The sequence below is a fragment of the Monodon monoceros genome, unplaced genomic scaffold (genome assembly GCF_005190385.1).
Source record: "Monodon monoceros isolate NGI ecotype Baffin Bay Population unplaced genomic scaffold, NGI_Narwhal_1 Super_Scaffold_18, whole genome shotgun sequence".
In the NCBI taxonomy this organism is placed as follows: Eukaryota; Metazoa; Chordata; class Mammalia; order Artiodactyla; family Monodontidae; genus Monodon; species Monodon monoceros.
The window spans coordinates 163342356-163362265 of NW_021703774.1; the positions used below are offsets into that span (position 1 = coordinate 163342356).

Below are 19910 nucleotides of genomic sequence, written 5' to 3' on the forward strand. Positions count from 1 at the left end.
GCCCCCTTTCTCTGGCCCAAAAGAGCGAGTGCACTGCTGTCACCTCCCTGCTCCTAATGCGTCCTGCAGTGGTTCACACTGAACTGCAGGGCATCAGACTCCAAGTTCTGAGCCACTTCCGACTCACTTCTTTCATTGCCTGTGCTTTTGACAAGCCAGAGCCAGAAAGGCCACATGGACCACTAGTGTCCTCCATGTGTTTTCTCAGCCCTGGGCCTTCGGGAACCCTGAGGTAGGAAAAGTCCCTTAGAAGAGCATCATGGGTCACTTGACATGTCCCAAAGGTGCCAGGGTCTCTGTGGGAACTGACAGAGAACAGGGGTCATTTTCTAACTAAAGTGTTTATTTCCATTCAGTTCACTAACCGATTGTTCTGCTCAGGTAGCTGCATTTGCTCATAGGAGAGAGCCTGTGGCCAGACCACTTGGCTGATTATTTTCCCACGGCCAAGACTTTCAGACCTGGGCAAAGGTCTGGTGGAGGGAAGGAGGTGGGAGAGAAATCACATGCTTTCTTGCAAGGGGAGCAGAGGAGCACGCCTGCACATGGTCTGAGGGTGATGCTCTGGAGGGCTGGGATATCACAGTGAATGACCTGGGTCCTGGCCTCGGATGCAGCCTGGTTTAGGCTCCCAGAGACAAAACTGGGTTCTGGCCATCCGAGGGCACTTAGGAACCTCGAAGGGGCCTGTTTGCCTGGGAAGTACTGGATAGACTGGGACAGGAGATGGAGGTGTGGGCAGAGGCTTCTGACCCTGCAGCCTCCTCCTCAATCTGTTGCTTTCAGAAACAGTCCTGGGGTGGGATGCTCCTCCACCTTGGCCCCCACCCTCCACCCAAATCTCACTCAGTCTCTGAATGGCCCACATGGCCCCGTGGCAGTCGGCTTTGGTGAGGCCTGGCAGCAGGTGGGAACTCTATGCAGGGGGGAGGAGGGAAGGGTGTCAATGAAAACCATATAAAAAATCCAGAAATGTGCATATAAAATCTCGCCCTTGGTGTATTGCCTAAGTCAGTAAGCAGAAAGCACCTTCTTCCTGGAGAAGGATCAAGTCCTCAAAAGGTAGGAAATGTCAAAGTGTCACTTCATTGTCATAAAAAAAAAACCAACCAACAAACCCCAACCCCCCCAAACCAAATCCACCCCTGACCAAAATACCCCCGAGTCCACAAATTGCTGTAAACAAACCCAGATGCGGGAGCAATCCTTCTCAGTGGCAGTCGTAGCTGATGGCAGTCATTGCAGCATCAGTCCTCCAGGTGTGGACTGGCAGGAGCGGGTGCCCAGCTGGGCCATGGCCGCCGAGCTGTGTGCATGACGTGGACGTGAGCTGCAGACCGGGGGGAGGGGGATAGTCAACCTCAGGAAGGCTGACCTTTCTGGCGCCCCCACGTTCTCCCTGACCCAGGAGGACAAAAGTCCCTTTTCAGCCCCGGGAGCTGACAGGAGAAACAAGTCTCTTTCATTGGAGTTTCTAGAATATTCTCCAGAGACAGAAAAATTCTTCTGTTTGCCCAGAGGCAGCGGGACTGGATTTTCCAAGAGCGGCTCCGGGGTTGGTTGCCCATCGCCCGCTCATCCGCCTGGCGCATGGCTGTTGAGTGAGACCTGGAAGAGCAGCCCCGGGGACGGGAGAGAAGTGTGGCCCCTGTCTCTCCCCTTCACATTTGTGTTCCTGAAAGTGTTTCTTGGCTCCGGCCAGGTCACCTTCCCAGAGGGAGTTGGAGAGAAACTGCTTTTGATCTCCGATTGGACAAACTGCATGAATCTCCCAAGCCCTTTTTTTCCTCCAAGAACAATGATCGCTTTCCTTATGAGAATCCTCTTTAACTATTCCTTGTATTTCCCGCCCCCTCCCGGGATCTATTTTCTTTTGTCCCCATTCCCTTTTTTCCATCATCTGAAGTTGCACGTGTTGTTCTTGGTGACGTCTCATGGCTGGAGCGCTGCTTGGTTCTTCCTGTTGCCCGTGGCCTCCTGGCAGGTGGCTGACCCTGCGGTGGATGAAGAACCGGGGGCCAGCATGTGGGGCGGAGGGGGCGGGGCCTGGAGGAAGAGGTGAGCCGAGGCAGGTGAACGTCAAACCTCCACAGACTGGATCTGGTTCATCTGTGCCCGCATCACCTGGATACTGTTCAGGATTTTTTTCTGGTGACCAGCCAAGGTGACCCCAACCCGGAGAATGTCCCTTTGGGAGAGAAGCACACGTGTTAGGGAAATGCGGGGGTGGAGGGACTCTTTCCAGGTAGAGCTGCCTGGGCTTTTCCAGGGGTTTTCTGCTGGAGAGGGCAAGGGAGGGGGTGAAGGACCTGGGGGAATGGGTGGGCGTCTGGAGCTGGAGTGAGTGAATGTTGAGATGGGAGGAGCCCGTGATTAGGAATCAGGGTGCCTAGGTGCACGTGTCTCCTCTGCTTCGGGGGAGGAGAAGGGAACCTGCATTTACTAAGTACCCAGTCATTCACTTTATATCTCCTTTCATCTTGCTACCACTCCCCAGTTTACAGAAGAGAAAACTGGGGCTAAGAAGGGTTCTGTGATTTGCCCAAGGTCGCAGACAGTGGGTGGCAGGAGACCTGGGTGTCGATATGAACGTGAGTCCGTGTTGGCCATCTTGCCCCTTGGTCCCCCATATCCCTGCTGGGACACTGTCTACTCCTCACTTTCCAGAGCCCCCTGCGTGGTGGGATGGGTGGGCAGGGGGGCTAAGGGCAGTGGGTGGAAGCGGCTGGGCACTTACTCCATCATCATCTGTGACACGACATCGAAGGAGGTGAAGCCGGCATTGGCGAAGCTCTCCTTGTACTGCCCCATCTTGATGGCCTCCAGCCACTCGTCCACTGTGTTAAAGCTGGTGTAGTCGGGGATCGTGCGGTCCAGCAGCGGCAGGTTGATTCTGGGGGTGGGGTGGGCAATGGGGACGGTCAGGGCACACGCTGACCTGGGGGTGAAGGTAAGCACTACACTTGCAGGCTATGTGCGTACCTGCACGCGTGCATCCACGTGTGTGAACGCAGGTGAGCGTGTATGTATGTGAGCATTTCTGTGTGAGAGCAGGAGTTTGAACTCACGTAAATGTGCACACATATATGTGTGAGTAGGCGAGAGTGAGTGTGTGCAGGACTCAAAGCTGGGGTTACCTGGAAAGTCTAGGGAAGCCTCTACAGGGACTGCGGAGAGGCTGGACCGCAGTGGTGATGCGGGAGATGCTTCTCCATGCTTCTTCTTTTGAGGAGGAGGGATTTCAGCTGGACTAACTGTGCTGATTATTTGCTGTTTCCTCCCCTGATGCCATTCTGTCCTTCTCTACCGTGGTTGTGCTACAGGAAGCTGATCTTGTGGACTGCCTCTCCAAAGTCCAGACAGAGCTGGTGGGGCTAGTGGGAATGACTTCCTGGCAGGCGAGGTGTGAAGTGACCCTCAGGCTAAAAGCTCAGAGTGATTTTTATCCGAAGAATCAGGAATGGCTGATGCAGGGTCATGGTGAGGAGGGATGGGCAGAGGCAAACACGAAAATCTCTTGGCCCTAAGAACTCGGCAGGTGAAGGACTTGGGCCCAGAGAGTCTCTGGCCACAGCCAGCCCTGGACCCCGAGGACATCTAGCCGGATGCCGCTCAGAAACCTTGTGTGATCAAGAGTCCTGAAGTGTAAGAGTGTGCAGGGCCAGGGCTGGCCTGTTGAAGCTGCCCGGGCAAGGCAGTTGTGGTTGCAGACCTGATGGAGGGCACCCTGGGACCAGTGGGAGAAGGAAAGCTCCGGGATCACTGGAGCTAGCGCACCTCCTGAGCCAGTCTCTCTGATATAAGGACGGCAACCCGAGTGCAGGGCGCGCGTGCATGTGTTTGTGTGGTGAGTATGTACTTCTGAACGTGTGTGCTCAGGGACCTGTGGATGTGTGTAGGTGTGAGAGCCTGAGAATGAGTGTCTCCATGTGTGTGAGACTGTGTGTGAGCACAAGCATGAGCGTTTGTGCCCAGCTGTACGTTCACGTACATGTACGGGACTATATTTATGTGTGTACATGCGTGTGTGTGTGAGCCTGGCCATGTCGAGGAGGTTGCAAATGCGAGTCAGAGGGTCCAGGTTTAAGTGTGGAGGAGGAAACTGAGTGAGGAGTAAATCTATTCACCAAGATTCTGACGATTTCTCTTAAAAGCTGTCCTCTCCGACCATGCTTTAAAAGATGCTTCCTCTACCAGACTGGGCTTCCTTCTCCTTCTCAAGATAGTCTGTGTCCTGCACTCTGCACCCCAAGGTAGTCATCTTTCCAACAAACACTAGCGCTGTCCTTCCCCATCCCAATTCGGCTTTACCAGAGGGGGCGGGGCCAGGGCAGAACTGGGAAAAGGGGCGGGACAGGTGAGGCGGTACCCGGAAGAGAGGGGCGCCATGGCTTTGAGGCTGTTAGGGTTGCGGATCATCTTGTCCAGCGTGTTGACGATCTGGCCGAACTTGGGCCGGTGGTTGCGGTCCTTCTGCCAGCAGTCCAGCATGAGCTGGTGCAGCGCGCTTGGGCAGTCCATGGGCGGTGGCAGCCGATAGTCCTGCTCTATGGCATTGATCACCTGGGGACAACACAGGGGCCGGGTGGGGCTGGCTGGGTGAGGTAAGAGCATCTGCCCTCTGGCCTGGCCCGTCTTGCCCCCAGTACATGGCACGACAGACTTGCTTGGTTGCCATGGCAACTACCTCCACTTCCTGGAGGCAGCCCCAGTATGTGCCTCACCTGGGTTCCCACCATCTTTGGCCTCGGTCTGGCCTGGCAGCTGGGTGTTCTGCTCCCCTCACTCACCCACCCAGCACCCTGAGATACCCTCTGCCTCAGGGTCCACCGGGCTGACCCTCCTGTGGGCAACCCCACCTGGCTCTTCTGTCAGGGAAAAGAGCCCAAACACCTCTCCAAACTCTCCTGCCCCCAGGGCCAAATTCATCTTCCCCAGCTTGACTGTGGGTACCTTCCCTGCTCAAGCATTCCCTGTTCTGGCGTTGCAGCAGATCAGAATTCCTCGGATCGATTTTCAAACACCCCATCACTGAACCTCATCGACCTCTCGGATCAACTTTCCTCTCCATGCTCCCCGACACGACCCCTCATCATCCCACTTCTGGGCCTTTGCACAGGCTGTTCTTTCCACTGGAAGCCCTCGCGTCTCCAAGTCCCACTACTGTGTGAGTCCCACCTGTCTGTGAAGACTTCCTGGCTCATCTTGCCCACACTGCCCTTGCTCCAACACCTACAGGGCTGGACACCTGCCTCCTCCACTTTAGTACCTGATCATACATAGCACCTGATAACTACATCTGGTTCCCAGAATGACTGTCTTGTCTCCCATACGGGTGGTAAACACCTGAGGGGCAGATATGGTCTCATTCAGGGTTGGTCACAGGTGATAGCATTCTGAAGATTTGCTGGTTTGTGGATGGGTAGGCCTTTCCTACTCCTGAGACCCCTGGAGAGTCCAGGGTCCCGTGCAGACGTTTGAATCAACCAACATCGGGCTGGATCTCAGAGACCTTGTTCCCACTCCCCTGAGAGACACGCAAAAGGCCAGAAGTTCTGGATCTTCCCCTCCTGTCTGGCTGGCCAGAGAGGCTCTGCCCATCCCCTTGGAGACTTACGTCCTGGTTGGTCATGTCCCAGTAGGGTCGCTCCCCATAGGACATCACCTCCCACATGACGATACCATAGCTCCAGACGTCACTGGCCGAGGTGAACTTCCGGTACTGGATGGCTTCTGGGGCAGTCCAGCGGATGGGGATCTTCCCACCCTGGGGAACAGAATGAGGAGGGTTACTGGGTGGGAGGCTTACCCTCATGCCCTCTGCTCGCAAAGCTCCCCAGCCTGTACCCTGTGCTGCACAGTCACACGAGGTATCTCACTGTTCCCCAGACTCACCTTTGCGGCTCTGGGCCTCCAGGCGTCTGCACATGCCTTCCCCTCTGCATGAAGTGCCTTCTCCCACTCTGCCATCTGGTAACCTCCTTCTCGTCCTTGAGGTCCCTCTGCAAATCTTTCCCTAGGTCCCATCTGAACCACCTCTGAGGCTAGGGATTGTGTCTTATTCCTTTCTGTTTAAAACTCTTCAACAACCCCAACAGCTTTCGGGAGAGAGTCCTGAGCTGGGGCAGTCAAGAGTCTCCGCGATCTGGCCCTGCCGACTTCTCCGGCATGGGTGCCCACCAATTTCCCCGACAGCCTGTGTTTCAGTCACAGCTCCCCATGAGAATACGGCATCTGACAAACTTTTACTGGCACCTGGCTTTCAGCTCAGCTATCACTCCTTCTTGGCAAGCCTTCCTCTGCCTCCCAAGGCTGGTGTCTAACTCACAGCCCCGTCACTCTCTGGTGCTCTGCACATCTGTGTCCACCAGTCTGTGAGCTCCAAGAGGGCAGAAAACATGGTTTATGTCTCTACGTCTCCAGGGCCCAGCACAGCGCTCGGCATGAGCAAGTGTTGGTGAAAACGGGAGAGATGGATATTCGTCCTCCTCCCTGGCCCTGTGACTCCACTGTTCCCTGCCTCCATCTTACCAGGGCGCTGGTGTAGGTGGGGTCTGAGGTATCGTCCTCCAGAAAGCGTGAGAGCCCAAAGTCAGACACCTTGCAGACCAGGTTGCTGTTGACGAGGATGTTGCGGGCAGCCAGGTCGCGGTGGACGTAGTTCATGTCTGCCAGGTACTTCATGCCGGCCGCGATGCCCCGCAGCATGCCCACCAGCTGGATGACTGTGAACTGCCCATCATTTTGCTTCAGGAGAAGTGGAGGAAACAGAGTAAATGGAAGGGCATGAGTCAGATCTCTGGAGCATTCTCAGAATGGGAAACCGGAGCAGGACCCTGCTGCCCTGGCCTGGGCTCTCGGTGGGAAGGACTCAGGTGCTCAGAGACGTCAGAGAGGCCAGTTTCAGGGTGGTGGAGAGAACATGGACTCTGGAGCTGGTTTGACTCTGGCTCTGCCCCTTGCTGGCTGTGCAACCTTGGACATGTGACCTAACCTCTCTGAGTCTCAGTTTCCTCATCTGCGTGTTAAATGGGGATAACTAACACCCACCTTCTAGGGCTGTCAAGAGTTCAACAAGAAGGTGCATGGAAGGTGCCTAGCACGTACTAGGTGCTTAATAAATATTTATTAAATAGCACCTAGTCTGATGGCATACTTCTGATTCCTAGTCAGTGCTCTTTGTCTAGCTGGTTGACTGTGATCTCTTGGGGCGCCTAGAAACTTTCCTCTGTTGGCCTTGTGCTCTGAACTCTCTCCCTGTACAGCTTTGGGAAAATCCAAATCTGGTAAAAACTCTGGACTCAGGGTCAAGAAACCTTGCTCCAGTCCTGGCTCTCATCTCGACCCTCTGGGTGACACTGGGCAAACTCTACTTCTCTTAGAGCCTCCGTTTTCTCTTGTGCATAGTGAGAAGGCTGGCTAAGAGCTTGGAGGGAACAGATTTCAGGTTGTATGCCAACTCTGATCAACTCGCTGTGGCTTCCCGGATTGAGGAATTCCTGGATTGAGATGGACTCTGAGATTGCTTCTGGGTTTAGTGGGACAGAGTCTGGGATTTATTAGCAATGCCTGGCATGGGTAAAGGAATGGAAAGTGGCAGCAAGCAAGCCATTCTTCACCTAGATCTTGCCAAGACCCCTTCAGGCTCTGACAGTATAAAGCTATGTCTACCACTCCTTTTCCTGCCCCACCATTCTTGGCTTCCCTTACCCGGAGGAAGGAGTCCAGGGAGCCATTCTCCATAAACTCAGTGATGATCATCACAGGTGTGCTCTTGGTGACAACACCCTCCAGGTGGATGACGTTGGGGTGGTCGAACTGGCCCATGATGGAGGCCTCGCTCAGGAAGTCCCGGCGCTGCTTCTCAGTATAGCCCGACTTGAGCGTCTTGATGGCTACAAAGATCTCTCTCTTGCCTGGAAGCTTCAGGTGGCCGCTGCATACCTCACCAAACTCCCCTGGGACAGACACACCAAAAGAGGCAGGATGTCACTTACCAGGTGGAAGTGCCACCTCCCTCCCTGTTCCCTCTGATCCTGGGACCTGCAGGAGCTTTTCCTCCTCAGTGGTCAGCTCATCCTCCCAGACACAGAACCCCTTTATAGAATGCAAGGGCCCAGAAGAGTCTCAGCCACCTTTGGGAGTAAGAGGAAACCTTTCATGGCCGTCCTGTGATATTTGGCTGGGTGTGGGGTAAGGATGTAGGGGAACCTGGGCAGATGGAGCGAGGGACCTGGGATGAATTGTGGGAAGGACAAAGCACTAGATTAAGTCCAGAGACCTGGGTTCCAGACTTAGCTCAATCTCTGATGTGATGTGCAAGTTCCTTCCCAGTCCTGTTTCCTCATCTGGTGATGAAGTAGTTTTACTGGGCGAACTTTGAGGGCCCTTCCACCTTGGGTATTCTGAGTCTTCAGGCCTTGGAGGGTCCTCTGAGGCTCCTGCCCCACATCCTGCCCTCTATCCCTGGAGTACACACTGGGGTGGTCCCCTGACCTGTGGCTGAGGCCATGGTACCTGAGAGGGTACCAGTCACCTACCTGCTCCGATCACCTGCTCAATTTTGACACAGGAGATGTCAATTTCCTTGGCAAACTCCCGCACTGCCTCATTGGGGTCCTCGTAGGTGAAAGGGTCGATGTAGATCTTCATGCCTGGGGTCACTGGGACAGAAGACCAGGCTCAGTCATGTGCGCAGACACAAGATGTGGACAGATAGAAAAGTGAGAGCCAGTCCCTCGGTGGAGGGAAGTACACTCCCATGTGGCCCCTGTATGAATGGGGCAAGCCCCTGCATTTCACTTGACCTCTCTGGGTCTCAGTGAGCAGATGGGCACTGAGCTGAGGAGAAGGGTGAGGGGAACAGAGAGGTCAGCAGGGATAGCAAATAGGTTCTAGTTTTTGTTCCAATTCTAATTGATTAATAGTGGCTTCCTGGAGCAGCTAAAAGACTGTCAAGATTGATTAACAATGTCTGTTATGAGTGTGGGCATGGAAGGATAGGCTTATCACTCTTGTGATAGACAATCAGGGGGTGCAAAGTAAAGGAAGGGGAAGTCAAGAAGGAAGAGAGAGAATTGGAACAAAAAGATAGAAAGAGCAGGCAACAGACCATGTTCTTGGGCTTCTGCTAAGGAGATCTCCCTGCCTTTCAAGGCCTCATTCAAGCCTCCTCTCCCCTCAGGAGACTTCCTGGCTGCCTTAGCCCTCCCAGGCACTGGAACGGCTGCCTCACAAGGGTCTGAGTACCCATGGCTCCTGGGCCCACTTCCCAGGTCCCCCCGCTAGCCAAGTCTTAAACCTTTCTGGATCTCAAATTCCCTGGTGATCAGTGTGAGGCTGGCCATGGGGCATATGAAGTTGATTCCTGATCTGATGTGGATTTTTACTTTTTGATGCAGAAGGGAAGACTGTAACTTGGATGTTAAAGACCCAATTCTGACCCCAGCACTGAGTCAGCAAAATGCTTTGAAGGAAGGGAAAGATGATCTATCCCTCATTCCCCCTCCCAGATAACTAGTCTTCCACTTCCCAGACCATCTGGCCCTCACCCAGCCTGGGCCTCCCTCTGGCTCCCCAGCTCCCTGCCCACATTCTCCCACAGCTTTAGGAGTTGTGACTTTGGAGGCGCAGCTCTGGGAGTTGGGAGGTGAAGTCCCTGGGCCATAGCAAGGCTTGGCTGGTTGGTGAGTGAGGCCACAGCCCCGCTCAGTTGTGTGATCTTGGACATGTTAGTTGACCACTCTCAGCCTCTAATTCAGACATTCCAGTATTCCAAGAGCTGGAACCTCTAACATAGGGGTTGGCAAAATGGCCCACTGCCCATTTTGTAATAAAGTATCATAAATAAAGTTTTATTGGAACACAGCCACACACATTCCTTTGCCTGTGGCTGCTTTCACGCTACAGTGGCTGAGTTGAGCAGTTACAACAGAGACCATAAGGCCTGCAGAGCCTAAAATATTTACTGTCTGACCCTTTACAGAAAAGCGTGCCAGCCGCTGCTCTAATACATTATTCTCATTTTGGATTATTTGTGTGGGTGTCTGTCTAGCCCTTTAGGTCAGGGTTTTCTTAATTTGGGTCTGTGAACCACTTGGCAGTCCCAGGATGGGTTTGGTGGAGCTGCTGAAATGGAATGCATTTATTATTATTGTCTCTTTGAATTAGAAAAGTAATTTATGCTCCTTGTAAATAGTTTAAAATTTACGTAAATATATATTGTTGAAAGTAAAAGTTCTCCAAAAATCTATCCCTGAGTATAGATTTTTTTTCTGGATTTTTCTGTCTTATAATTTTATATACACACATATGCACATTTGTGTTTCTCCGGCCATAGGATCCAAAACTTTTAGCAGACTCAGAGGAGTCTGAGACCCTAAAGAAGTTAAGAACCACCATCTTAGGCTGTGGGAGCCGGGGAAGAGGGGGATGGTGCATGTTTTTTTCTCACTCCTTTCTCCCTGGCATACTGCATAACGCTCTGCACATAACAGACACTGAGTGTCAGACGACAGAATCCAGATGATAGAGATAGAAGAGAATAATACCAGCTTCCACTTTCTTAGCTGTTTGTCTGTGCCCGACACTGTGCCAGGCTCTTTACATGCATAATCTCATCTTCTCCACCCATCAACTCTTGGAGGAAGGGATCATTATTCTCATTTCACATGTGAGAGAAAACTGCAGCTCAGAGAGGCCAAGTAATCTGCCCAAGGCCACACAGCCAGGATTTGAACCCAGGTCTGTCAGAATTGAGCTGAGGGCCGGGGCTCTTAATCACCATGTTCACTGCCTCTGGAGGAAATCCACCCAGATCTGGTCCATGCGTCCTCCTCCTGGAGTACTCAGCTGTGACTCCTTCCCCAAGTCAGCCCTCCTCAGAGAGGGTGCATCAGCTCCCCGGAGATGCTCTCTTTTTTGCCCAAACTCGGTGTCTGGCCTATGGTTCTTGGCGACTGACTTTCAGTCTCCCTCCCAGTAGAACTGGGAGAAGCCCTTCCTGCCAGGCCAGCTGGGGAGGAAGGACAGGAATGGGTCAGCTCAGGGAGCTAAGGAGAAGCACGGCAGGAGCTCAAAGCCTAGTTGCGCGCTGCCAACCAATCAGATGCCATCCCAAGCCTTGGTCAGGAGTGCTAGTCAGGAGGGCTCTCTATCCCTTACAGGACAGAGGTGCATGCCTTCACCTGGCATTCCAAGTGCTCCGTGAGGGGCTCCACTTACAGCTCCCTTGTTCCTCTATATGCCAGCACAAGGAATTATTTACCCAGAGGTCCCAGACACACCTCATAATTGCTTGCCTCCATGCTTTTGTTCATGTGGTTCTCTCAACCTGGAACACCCTTTTCCTCCTTTGTGTCCAGATCAAACGCCACCTCCCTTGTGAAGCCTGCCTGGATCCCTTCAGTGGAGGCCAATGCCTTCTCCTCAGGCTCCTGCTGCCCTGTCTCCACACCCACTCCCCCGGATGTCTGTATGGCTTTTCTACCTTGTATCAGGGCTCCCAGATTCACAGGCCCACAGCCTCCTGCCACCCCTTTCTGGAACACTCTCCTGCTGTGAGAGTGCTTGCTTTACCGTCCCTCCCCCAGAGGGACAGAAGCCATGTCTATCTCGTTCTCGCTAAATCCCAGGGCCTGGCACATAGAGGGTGCTGGAAGAATAACAGCATTACTCATTGACATGCCCGGGTTTTCTCTCTCCACCTGTTTGGGGTCATGAGTGCCTGATGAAAGCTATGAATCTGCTTGTTGGCAAAGTATTCACGTGTATGTGCACATGCCCATAGTCAGCATATAATTCTGGAATGTTCACAGGCCCTGGAAGCTCTAGGAGTCTGTGAACCCCAAGTTGTGAGCTCTTGCTCTAGACTGTTTCCTCTGGAGTATATGTGAAGGTGGTATAAAGTAGGTGCTTAATAAACGCCTTTGAATGTACGGCTCTGAGCACAGCCATCCCTGCTTTGGTGACCCTTTGGTTTCGCCTCACCAAAATTAATAACACTATTGGCTCACAGTTTAGCATGGATTTACCACATACGAGACCCTTTTCTAGGTACTTTATAGGCATCGACCCAATTAATCCTCCCTAACAATCTTCCCAGGTAAATAGTATTATTAAGCTGAGCTCTATGGAACTGTCAATATTTGACTGCTTCTGACCTACAGAAATGGCAATTTCATTTGGTCCAACATAATATTATCTTCCCATTTTTGATGAAGAAACTGTGGTATAAGAATTGTTAAATGACCTGTCCAAGAGGACATGGACACAGCTAATAAATGACAGAAGTGGTGTTTGAATCCAGGCTGCAAAATCTACACTTACAACTGCCAGGCTACCAGTTTATTCTGGGTGCTTCCCCAGCCTGTGTCTTGGGATAGAATGTGAGCTCCTTGTGGCCAGAGCCTTGCACAAGGCCAAATGCTCCCGGGAGGGGCATTTGCTGAACTGAAGTTGGATGAGGACCCCTGCAGGCAAGAGTCTTCAGAAAATATTGGACTCTTGGATGATTTATGACTGTCAGGGTCACCAACTGCCATCCTGAACCCACATGGGAAATTCCGGATGAGGGAAGGAGGATCCAGGCATCCAGAGACCTGGATTTGAATTCTGGATCTGCCAGTAATGATGGTCACAAATAAGCCGCTTTATGGGTTTGAATTCAAGATCAACCACTGTATTGATCTGGCTGTGTGAACTTTGGCAAGTTACTTAACCTCTCTGTGCCTCACTTCTTTCATCTACAAAATGGAGATAATAAATAAACAAATCCCCTACCTTGTAAGGGGGTTGCAAAGGTTAAATGAGAATCTTTTTAAAGGGCTTTGTACAGTATTTGGCAAATAGAAAGCACTGAATAATTGTTAACTGTTATCATGAAGAGTTGGCTATTGTTAAGTATTATTATTACAAAGCACTTTAATATCCATTAAATCCTTTAATCCTCATAACTCTGTGAATGTATCATTCCTACTGCTTCCCATATAAAGATGCCAAGGCTCAGAGAGGTTTGATGGCTTCCCCAAGGTCACCTAGCTGGCCAGTAGCAGAGTATGGCTGAGAAACCAGGTGAGTCCCCCTGGCTCCACATCCAGGCACCATAGCCCTCGGTACTCATTCAGCACCTGCTGAACGATGGAAAACATGAGCCCATGAGGGTGACTTGGAGCCATCACACACATACCCGGGCCTCAGCTTCCTCCTCTGTCCCAGCCACAGAGGGTTGCTGGTGGATATGCGATCACAGGGCTGGCAGGGCTTTGAGAACAAAAACAAAAAACAAAATCCTGCTCAGATGCAGGGCGTAGGAGCTTGAGCTTGAGAATGTGTTGATCTGTGAACAACACGTTCTATTCTGGGGTCTATTTTGAAAACAAATCCCTGCTGTCACCTGTTTCCTTGTTACTGACTCACCCTCTAAATAGTGATGCTCCCAAATGGTTCCAGGTGACGGAGCATGTGAGCCTGTCTTATTCTAGCTCAGAAGGGTGTAGGTAGCACAGCATGGCTAAGTGTGTGTGCTCTGGAGCCAGACACCCTGGGTTTGTACCCTAGTTTTTGCCTTGCACAGCTGTGGGACCTCTCTGTGTCCTGGTTTCCTCATACTCAAAGTGGGAAATTATCAGGATTAAATGAATAAACACACGTTAAGCATTAAAAGAGTTCTTGGCACAAAGAACACATTTAAGCTACATCTACGATCATGATTTTATTACTTGGGGAATAGGATGGGGCGATGGAATTTATGAATTTTATTTTTAACATACAGGTGGATTTTTATTTCTGTGTAGTTAAATTTGTCCACCTTTGTCTTATGGTCCTTCCATTGCTTTTGTGCTTAGAAGGTGCTTGTCCATCCACATATCAGTTAAATAGTTACCTAAATTGTCTTCTGGAAATGTTAATGGTTTAATTATTTTTACATTTATGTCTAAAATGATTTTTAAGCCCAGGAACTTTTACTTCAAGTTAAGTCTTACCCAGAGGCTTAATATCTAGAACTCCTTGGCTTTGCTCTTTCTTGCATACCCTGTATCCAATCCTGCAGCAAATCTGGTGGCTCTACTTTCAAAGTGTGTCAGAATCCAACCCCTTCCCACCACCTCCCCCGTTGCCACCCTGGTCCAGCCACCATCATATCTTCCCTGGATTATCCCAGCAGCCACCTCACGGCCCCTGTTCTGTCCTTGCCTGGCACAGCCCAGCCCCTTCAGTCCATTCTCCACACGGCAGCCAGAGAAATCCTGTGAAAACTGTAACTCAGAGCACATCAGTCTTTTGCCCAGACCCTTCCAGAGGCTTCTTATTTCACTCAGAATGAAAACCAACGTCCTGCAACAGTTGATAAGAATCTGCATGTCATGGACCCTCATACCTCCTGCTCCTGCCCCCTCACTCTGCTCCAGTCACACTAGCTTCCTGGCTGTTTCTGAACCTGCCAGACACGTTCCAGCCTCAGGGCCTTTGCACTGGCTATTCCCTCTGCCTGGGATGCTCTTCCTTCAGGTTCTACACAGTTCGCTCCCGCAGCTCCTCTGCACCTTTGTTCAGAGGAAGCCCTCTCGCTGAGGCCCACCCCTTCTCCCCTATTTAAAAATGAAGCGCTGACCCCTGCAGCTCCCAATCACCCTGTTCTACTTTGCTTTTTTTCCCATGGCACTTTTTATCTTCTGATATACCATATGCTTTATTCATTTATTGCATGTGTTTTTAAAAATTCCCTATGCCTCCCACTAGGATATAAGTTCCACCAGGGCAGGGATATTTGGTTTGTTTACTTGTGTGTCCCCAGCACCTAGAGCAGGGCCTGACATACATCATGGGCCACAACAAATATGTGACAAATGAAGCGATGTGCTGATGACCCCCCCTTACTTGGTGGCCAACTGAGGAGCCCTGCGGTACCCCACTGAGCCCATTTGGAATTCCTGTTTGCTGAGTGAACCGAAGCGAGGACCCACATGTCCCCTCCCTGCACAGGTTGTTGGTTCTGCCAGGGTCAGAGGGAGAGGAATCTCTGCTCTGCTCTTCTCTCTGATCCGCTCCCCAGGAGGGGCATCTGCTCTGGGAGTGTGTGGCTCACGTGCCCCCAGACCTGGCTGAAGGTGGGGTGGGAGGGTGCAGGAAATGGAGGCACTGAGCAGGCACAGCAGGGGGCCTCCTGCCTCCCTTCTCTCCCCTCCCAGGCCAGAGCCTGGGCTTCTCACCATCTCACTCAACTCCTGTGTTTATTCTGCAAGGCTGTACCCAGTGCCTGCTGTGTGCAGGGCCGCCAGCTGGCGTTGGGGAAGCAGTGGTGAGTGTCAGACAATTTCAGGTCCCCACGTGCCCCCAGCGTAATGGCGGGGAGAAAGGAAGCGGCCGTCACCGCGCAGCCAGGTAGGGGGGCGCGGTGTAAGCACAGACGAGGGCCCTAAATCCAGGGTGGGGTCAGGGAAGGCTTCTCAGAGGGGTCTGTATATGATGAGGCCTGAGGGAGAGGGAGGGACCCAGGTAAAGAGAAGGGGGAGTGCTTCAGGCAGAGGGAGTGGCATGTGCACGTTCGTTCGGGGAACCGCTGGGCATCGGTCTGACCGCAGCAAGGGTGGAGGCAGTGAAAGAAGGCTGGACAGGTTGCTGGGCACTGGCAGTGAGGGCCCGGGGTGCTGGCCCCCCTCGGGTATACATACTGTGGCCACTGGTGTAGTGCTGCAGCTTGTCCGTGTACTCCGAGTCAGCGCGCTCAAACCCCCGTCTTCTGGAACAAGAGCAAAGGGCTGGAGCCACCTGGAGGCACCCGGGGAGCTGGGAGCCACAGTAGGTGATAGGGAGAGGGTGGGCAGGCCCTTGAAACCACCCCCTTGCCAGAGGATGCCCTGCTGGCCCCTGGCCGAGCAGCCTCACCCACCCTGGTCCCACTCAGCTCTTGCCACCTCTCCTACTTCAAGTCCAGGCTCACGATTTCCCCTGTCCCCTCACCAGCTGAGCCCCTTTCAAAGAGCAAAGTCATCTCTGGCCATGGCCCCTGGCCCCAGAAACTCAGGGGCTTCTGTCCATCTGACCTTATGACCTAGTCTGTTCTTAAGTGGGGAGCTCTAAGGAAGAAGGGAGAGTCTTTGCATTAAGCCCAGCAGAAGTCCAGGAACCGGTCCCATCGCCTGCCTTTGCCTGTGCTGTGCCAGCCACTTGGGATGCCCTTTCCTGCACCTCTTCCTGTCTGTGTCCTCTCCCCTTCCTTCCAGCCACCTCAGCCAGGGGGGCCTGCCCGAGTTCCTCAGCCTGCTTATGGCCCTATTCATGAAGGGGCCTCTACTAGAGCAGAAAGTAGGGTGATTGGTACTCCCTCTCCACCATCCCTGGCTCCCGGCATCCTGCAGTCTTTCCCACCCACTGCTCTGAGACGTCCCTTCATGCTGGAGTATTAGTGTCTCAATGTGCCACCTCCTCGAATACTGGACTTGTCCAGGGCAATGCTTGACTCAAAGGGATGGACTGCCAACAGTGGCCATTTAGGCAGTGGGAGGCCACTTGTGGGTCTCCAGGCCACCCGAGCCCCTCCTGTCCCCTCTGTTCACAGACACTGTTCAGGAATGGCAGAATGGGCGGACAGCCAGGCCTGGACCAGGCCGGGGGACACCACCCACCTGTTACACACGATGGCGATCACAACCACAGCAATGAGGAAGACCAGGCCAGCTGCCGAGGAGCCGACGATGAGGGGCAGCTTCTCCTGGATGCTTGTCTGGTACTCGGCTGGGGAGAAAGCATAGCACGGTGCTCTCAGCCTGGCTCTGGGGGTCATAACCCCCTGCATCCCCACCACACCGCGTCTCCTTGGGTCCCAGGTCTGTTCCGCTCCTGGCAGAGCATCTGTCACACTCGGGTGGAGAACTGGCCCTCACTCCCTCACAAGTAACCTTGGACAAGTCCGTGAACTGCTCCAACTCTCAATTTCTCATCTATAAAATGGGCATAATAATGCCTGCATCTCAATTTGATAGGAAAATCAATAATAATAATTATCTGGCACATATACAGAGGCAGTTAAAAGCACAGACTCGGGCTTCCCTGGTGGCGCAGTGGTTGAGAGTCCGCCTGCCAATACAGGGGACACGGGTTCGTGCCCCGGTCCGGGAAGATCCCACATGCCGTGGAGCGGCTGAGCCCGTGAGCCATGGCCGCTGAGCCTGCGTGTCCGGAGCCTGTGCTCCGCAACGGGAGAGGCCACAACAGTGAGAGGCCGGCGTATCGCAAAAAAAAAAAAAAAAAAAAAAAGCACAGACTCTGAAGCTGAACTCCTTGGGTTTGAGTCCCAATGGTGCCACTTACTATCTGTGTGATCTCTGGTAAAGTGACTTACCTCTCTATGGCTCAGTTTCCTCATACGTAAAGTGAGAAGAATAATAATTCCCATTTCATGGGATTTTTGTGTAAAAGACTTAGCATAACTTGTAGCACATAGTGAGCACTCAGTAAATATTAACTACTATTGTTTTTAAGTGTTTTAAGTGTCTGTCATGGTTAAGTATGTTATGCATCTTGTGTGATTCTCAGAATAGTCCTATGATGTACTGCCTATAATTATCCCATTTAACAGATCAGGAAACTAAGGCTTAGCAAAATTGTGATTTGCTTAAGGTCACACAGTTAGAAAGTGGCCAGTGCCAGCATCTGAACCCACGTCTGTTTGATCCAAGGCCATGGGCTTAAGTGAGATAATGTGTAAAATGTGCCCAGCATTGGCCCTGGCTCTTGGAAACCGTTCGGTGCATTCTCAATGTCATCAACATCTTCATTGTTTAAAATTTTATTATTACTACTCATTGCCTCCATGACCGGACAGGAACTTATTGAAGTCAGGGACTAGGTCATTTGTGGGTCCTTAGAACCAACACATATTTGTTGAATTACTAAAGAAAGGTCTTGAGACAGTTCCCCAATCCCCAGGTCAGTGACCCTCATCCAACATGCAAGAGGACCTAGAGAGGTGAAAAACGCTGGCCATGAGGAAGGGGGATTTTGCAGAGGAGGTGAATACTAGAAGAGATGGTGGAGCTATAAGGGAGGACTTTTGTGATAAGACTTTGTGATAAGAATTCAGGGGTCCAGGAGCCTCTGAAATGTTCAACCAGGCAAAGGCTGAGGCCCATGCCCAGTGGTTGAATGGCTGGTTGGGGAAAGGGCCCCCAGACTCACAGCAATGACAACTATGACCTTAACCACTATCTGGTGAGCACTAAGTACGTGAGATGCAGTGCCAACCCTGTGCTACGGCCTGTACCTTTATCCCCCATCCTGGCCCTAGCTTGATGATAATGATGATAATGAGTTAGTTGTTATCATCCCCATTTATAGATCAGAAAATTGAGGCTCCGAGTGGTAGGGTGAGTTACTCAGGACCACACAGCTAGAGCTGAATTAGCACTGTCAGGCATTAGAGTCTGCATTCTATAACTGGGCTGCTTCTCAAAGATTATTAGAGCAGGGAGGGTGCTTAGAGACCATGTGGTCCCAAACTTGGAGACACAAAGCACATGGGCTACAACCTTCCATTCTCTTGCCCAGGGAAGACATTACTAATCCATCCCTGCACTTCTCCCTGCTGAGCTCAGATGTGGCTTCAGAATTCTTCTCAAACCAACCGCAAGTCACTGGAGCAATGTATGGATAAAATGTTTGCTCTCTCAGATGGAATATGATACTTTCATTTCATAGATGAGAAGAAACTGGCCCAGGGAATGGAATTGGCTTGCTCAGAGTGGCTTTGCAAATTGGGGCTGAGCTCCCAACGGTCCTGGGAAAGGACACGACGGTAACGGAGGAGTTCATATCTTTTCCGGGCCACAGAAACAGTCCTCTATATGTGGCTGTGCGGTTTGTACAGTGCACAAATGTTCTCACCCGGGAGGGAGGGAGAATTGACATCTAGAAGAGGGGGTGCCTTTTCTAATTTGCACAAAGGCACTTTGTAGGAGGTGGTCCTTGTTCTGTTTGTAGAGTCAACACCCTCCTCCTGCCCTCTGCACCCTGCTTACCTTCTGTCATGGTCTGGAAGTACATCTTGCCACTGTAGCGCCCGTAGCCCGCCACGGTGCGTGCCCGCACCTGGAAGACATAGATGGCGCCGGCTTTGAGGCCCTGCACAGTGACCGTGTTGGTGGGGCTTTTTATGGCTGTGGCGTTGTACTCACTCAGCTCCTGCCGAGGAACAGAGAAAACAGTTAGTGAGGTTGTAGCCCAGAGTCCACCATCCACTCCTGCCACTTGGGGCAGGTCTGGCTACTGGACAAACATCTGTGGTTCCAAATTCTTCACTCCTTTCCTGTAACAGAATCACATACCCAAACCTTTTGCGTATGATTTGCAACACTTCCCACAAAAGAAGGCAGAGCATATTTCTTTGCCTCACAGATGTTGAATTTGTTCATGTGACTTGGTTTGGCTGTTGGAATATTCTAAAGGACGTAATGCAAGTAGAGGCTTTACATGTGCTTGTTGATTTGACCTGGTCTCTTATGCTTCTGCCATCTGCCATGGTGAGGCTTAACCTGGGTAACAGCTGGTTCCAGAAGGAGAAACTTGTGAAGAAGACCTTGACCTAACTCCTAGGCTGAAACAGCACCACCTCAGTTGACCCACAGACAAAAACCTATGAGCAAGAAAAATAGCCACTTGTTGTTGTAAGCCACTGGATTGTTGGAATTGTTTGTTCTGCAGCATCATCTCAATAACAGCTGACTAATACACATATGCTGAGTGGCCACTGTATGCAGACCCTGAAGACTAGACTGTGGGTTCTTAGAGACAGCAGGGAGAGGGCCCAGCTTATTCACTTCTGCATCCCTCTTCCTGCCTCATGCCTCTACGGATTAAGTGGACGGACCCCCTTTCAGCCTCAGCACATTTGAGTGAGGCAGGAATTAAGGCCC

The 19910-nt window shown here is 51.9% G+C and overlaps 1 protein-coding gene across 2 annotated transcripts in view; it reads right to left on the reverse strand.

The window, feature by feature from the left end:
* Positions 1–994: 994 nt before the first annotated feature.
* Positions 995–19910, reverse strand: part of EPHB2 (EPH receptor B2) — a 186184-nt gene continuing 167268 nt past the window's right edge. Inside the window, exons 7-16 of one of the 2 annotated variants that reach the window (XM_029228598.1) lie at positions 19017–19179; positions 16626–16734; positions 15672–15739; positions 8541–8663; positions 7711–7958; positions 6532–6747; positions 5618–5767; positions 4370–4563; positions 2738–2893; positions 995–2188 (exon numbers count right to left, since the gene is read on the reverse strand). In XM_029228598.1, the coding sequence (XP_029084431.1) occupies positions 2080–2188; positions 2738–2893; positions 4370–4563; positions 5618–5767; positions 6532–6747; positions 7711–7958; positions 8541–8663; positions 15672–15739; positions 16626–16734; positions 19017–19179 (1536 nt within the window). In that variant the 3' untranslated portion in view covers positions 995–2079. The remainder of the gene's footprint in view (positions 2189–2737; positions 2894–4369; positions 4564–5617; positions 5768–6531; positions 6748–7710; positions 7959–8540; positions 8664–15671; positions 15740–16625; positions 16735–19016; positions 19180–19910) is intronic. The other variant, XM_029228599.1, reaches the window with a different exon arrangement.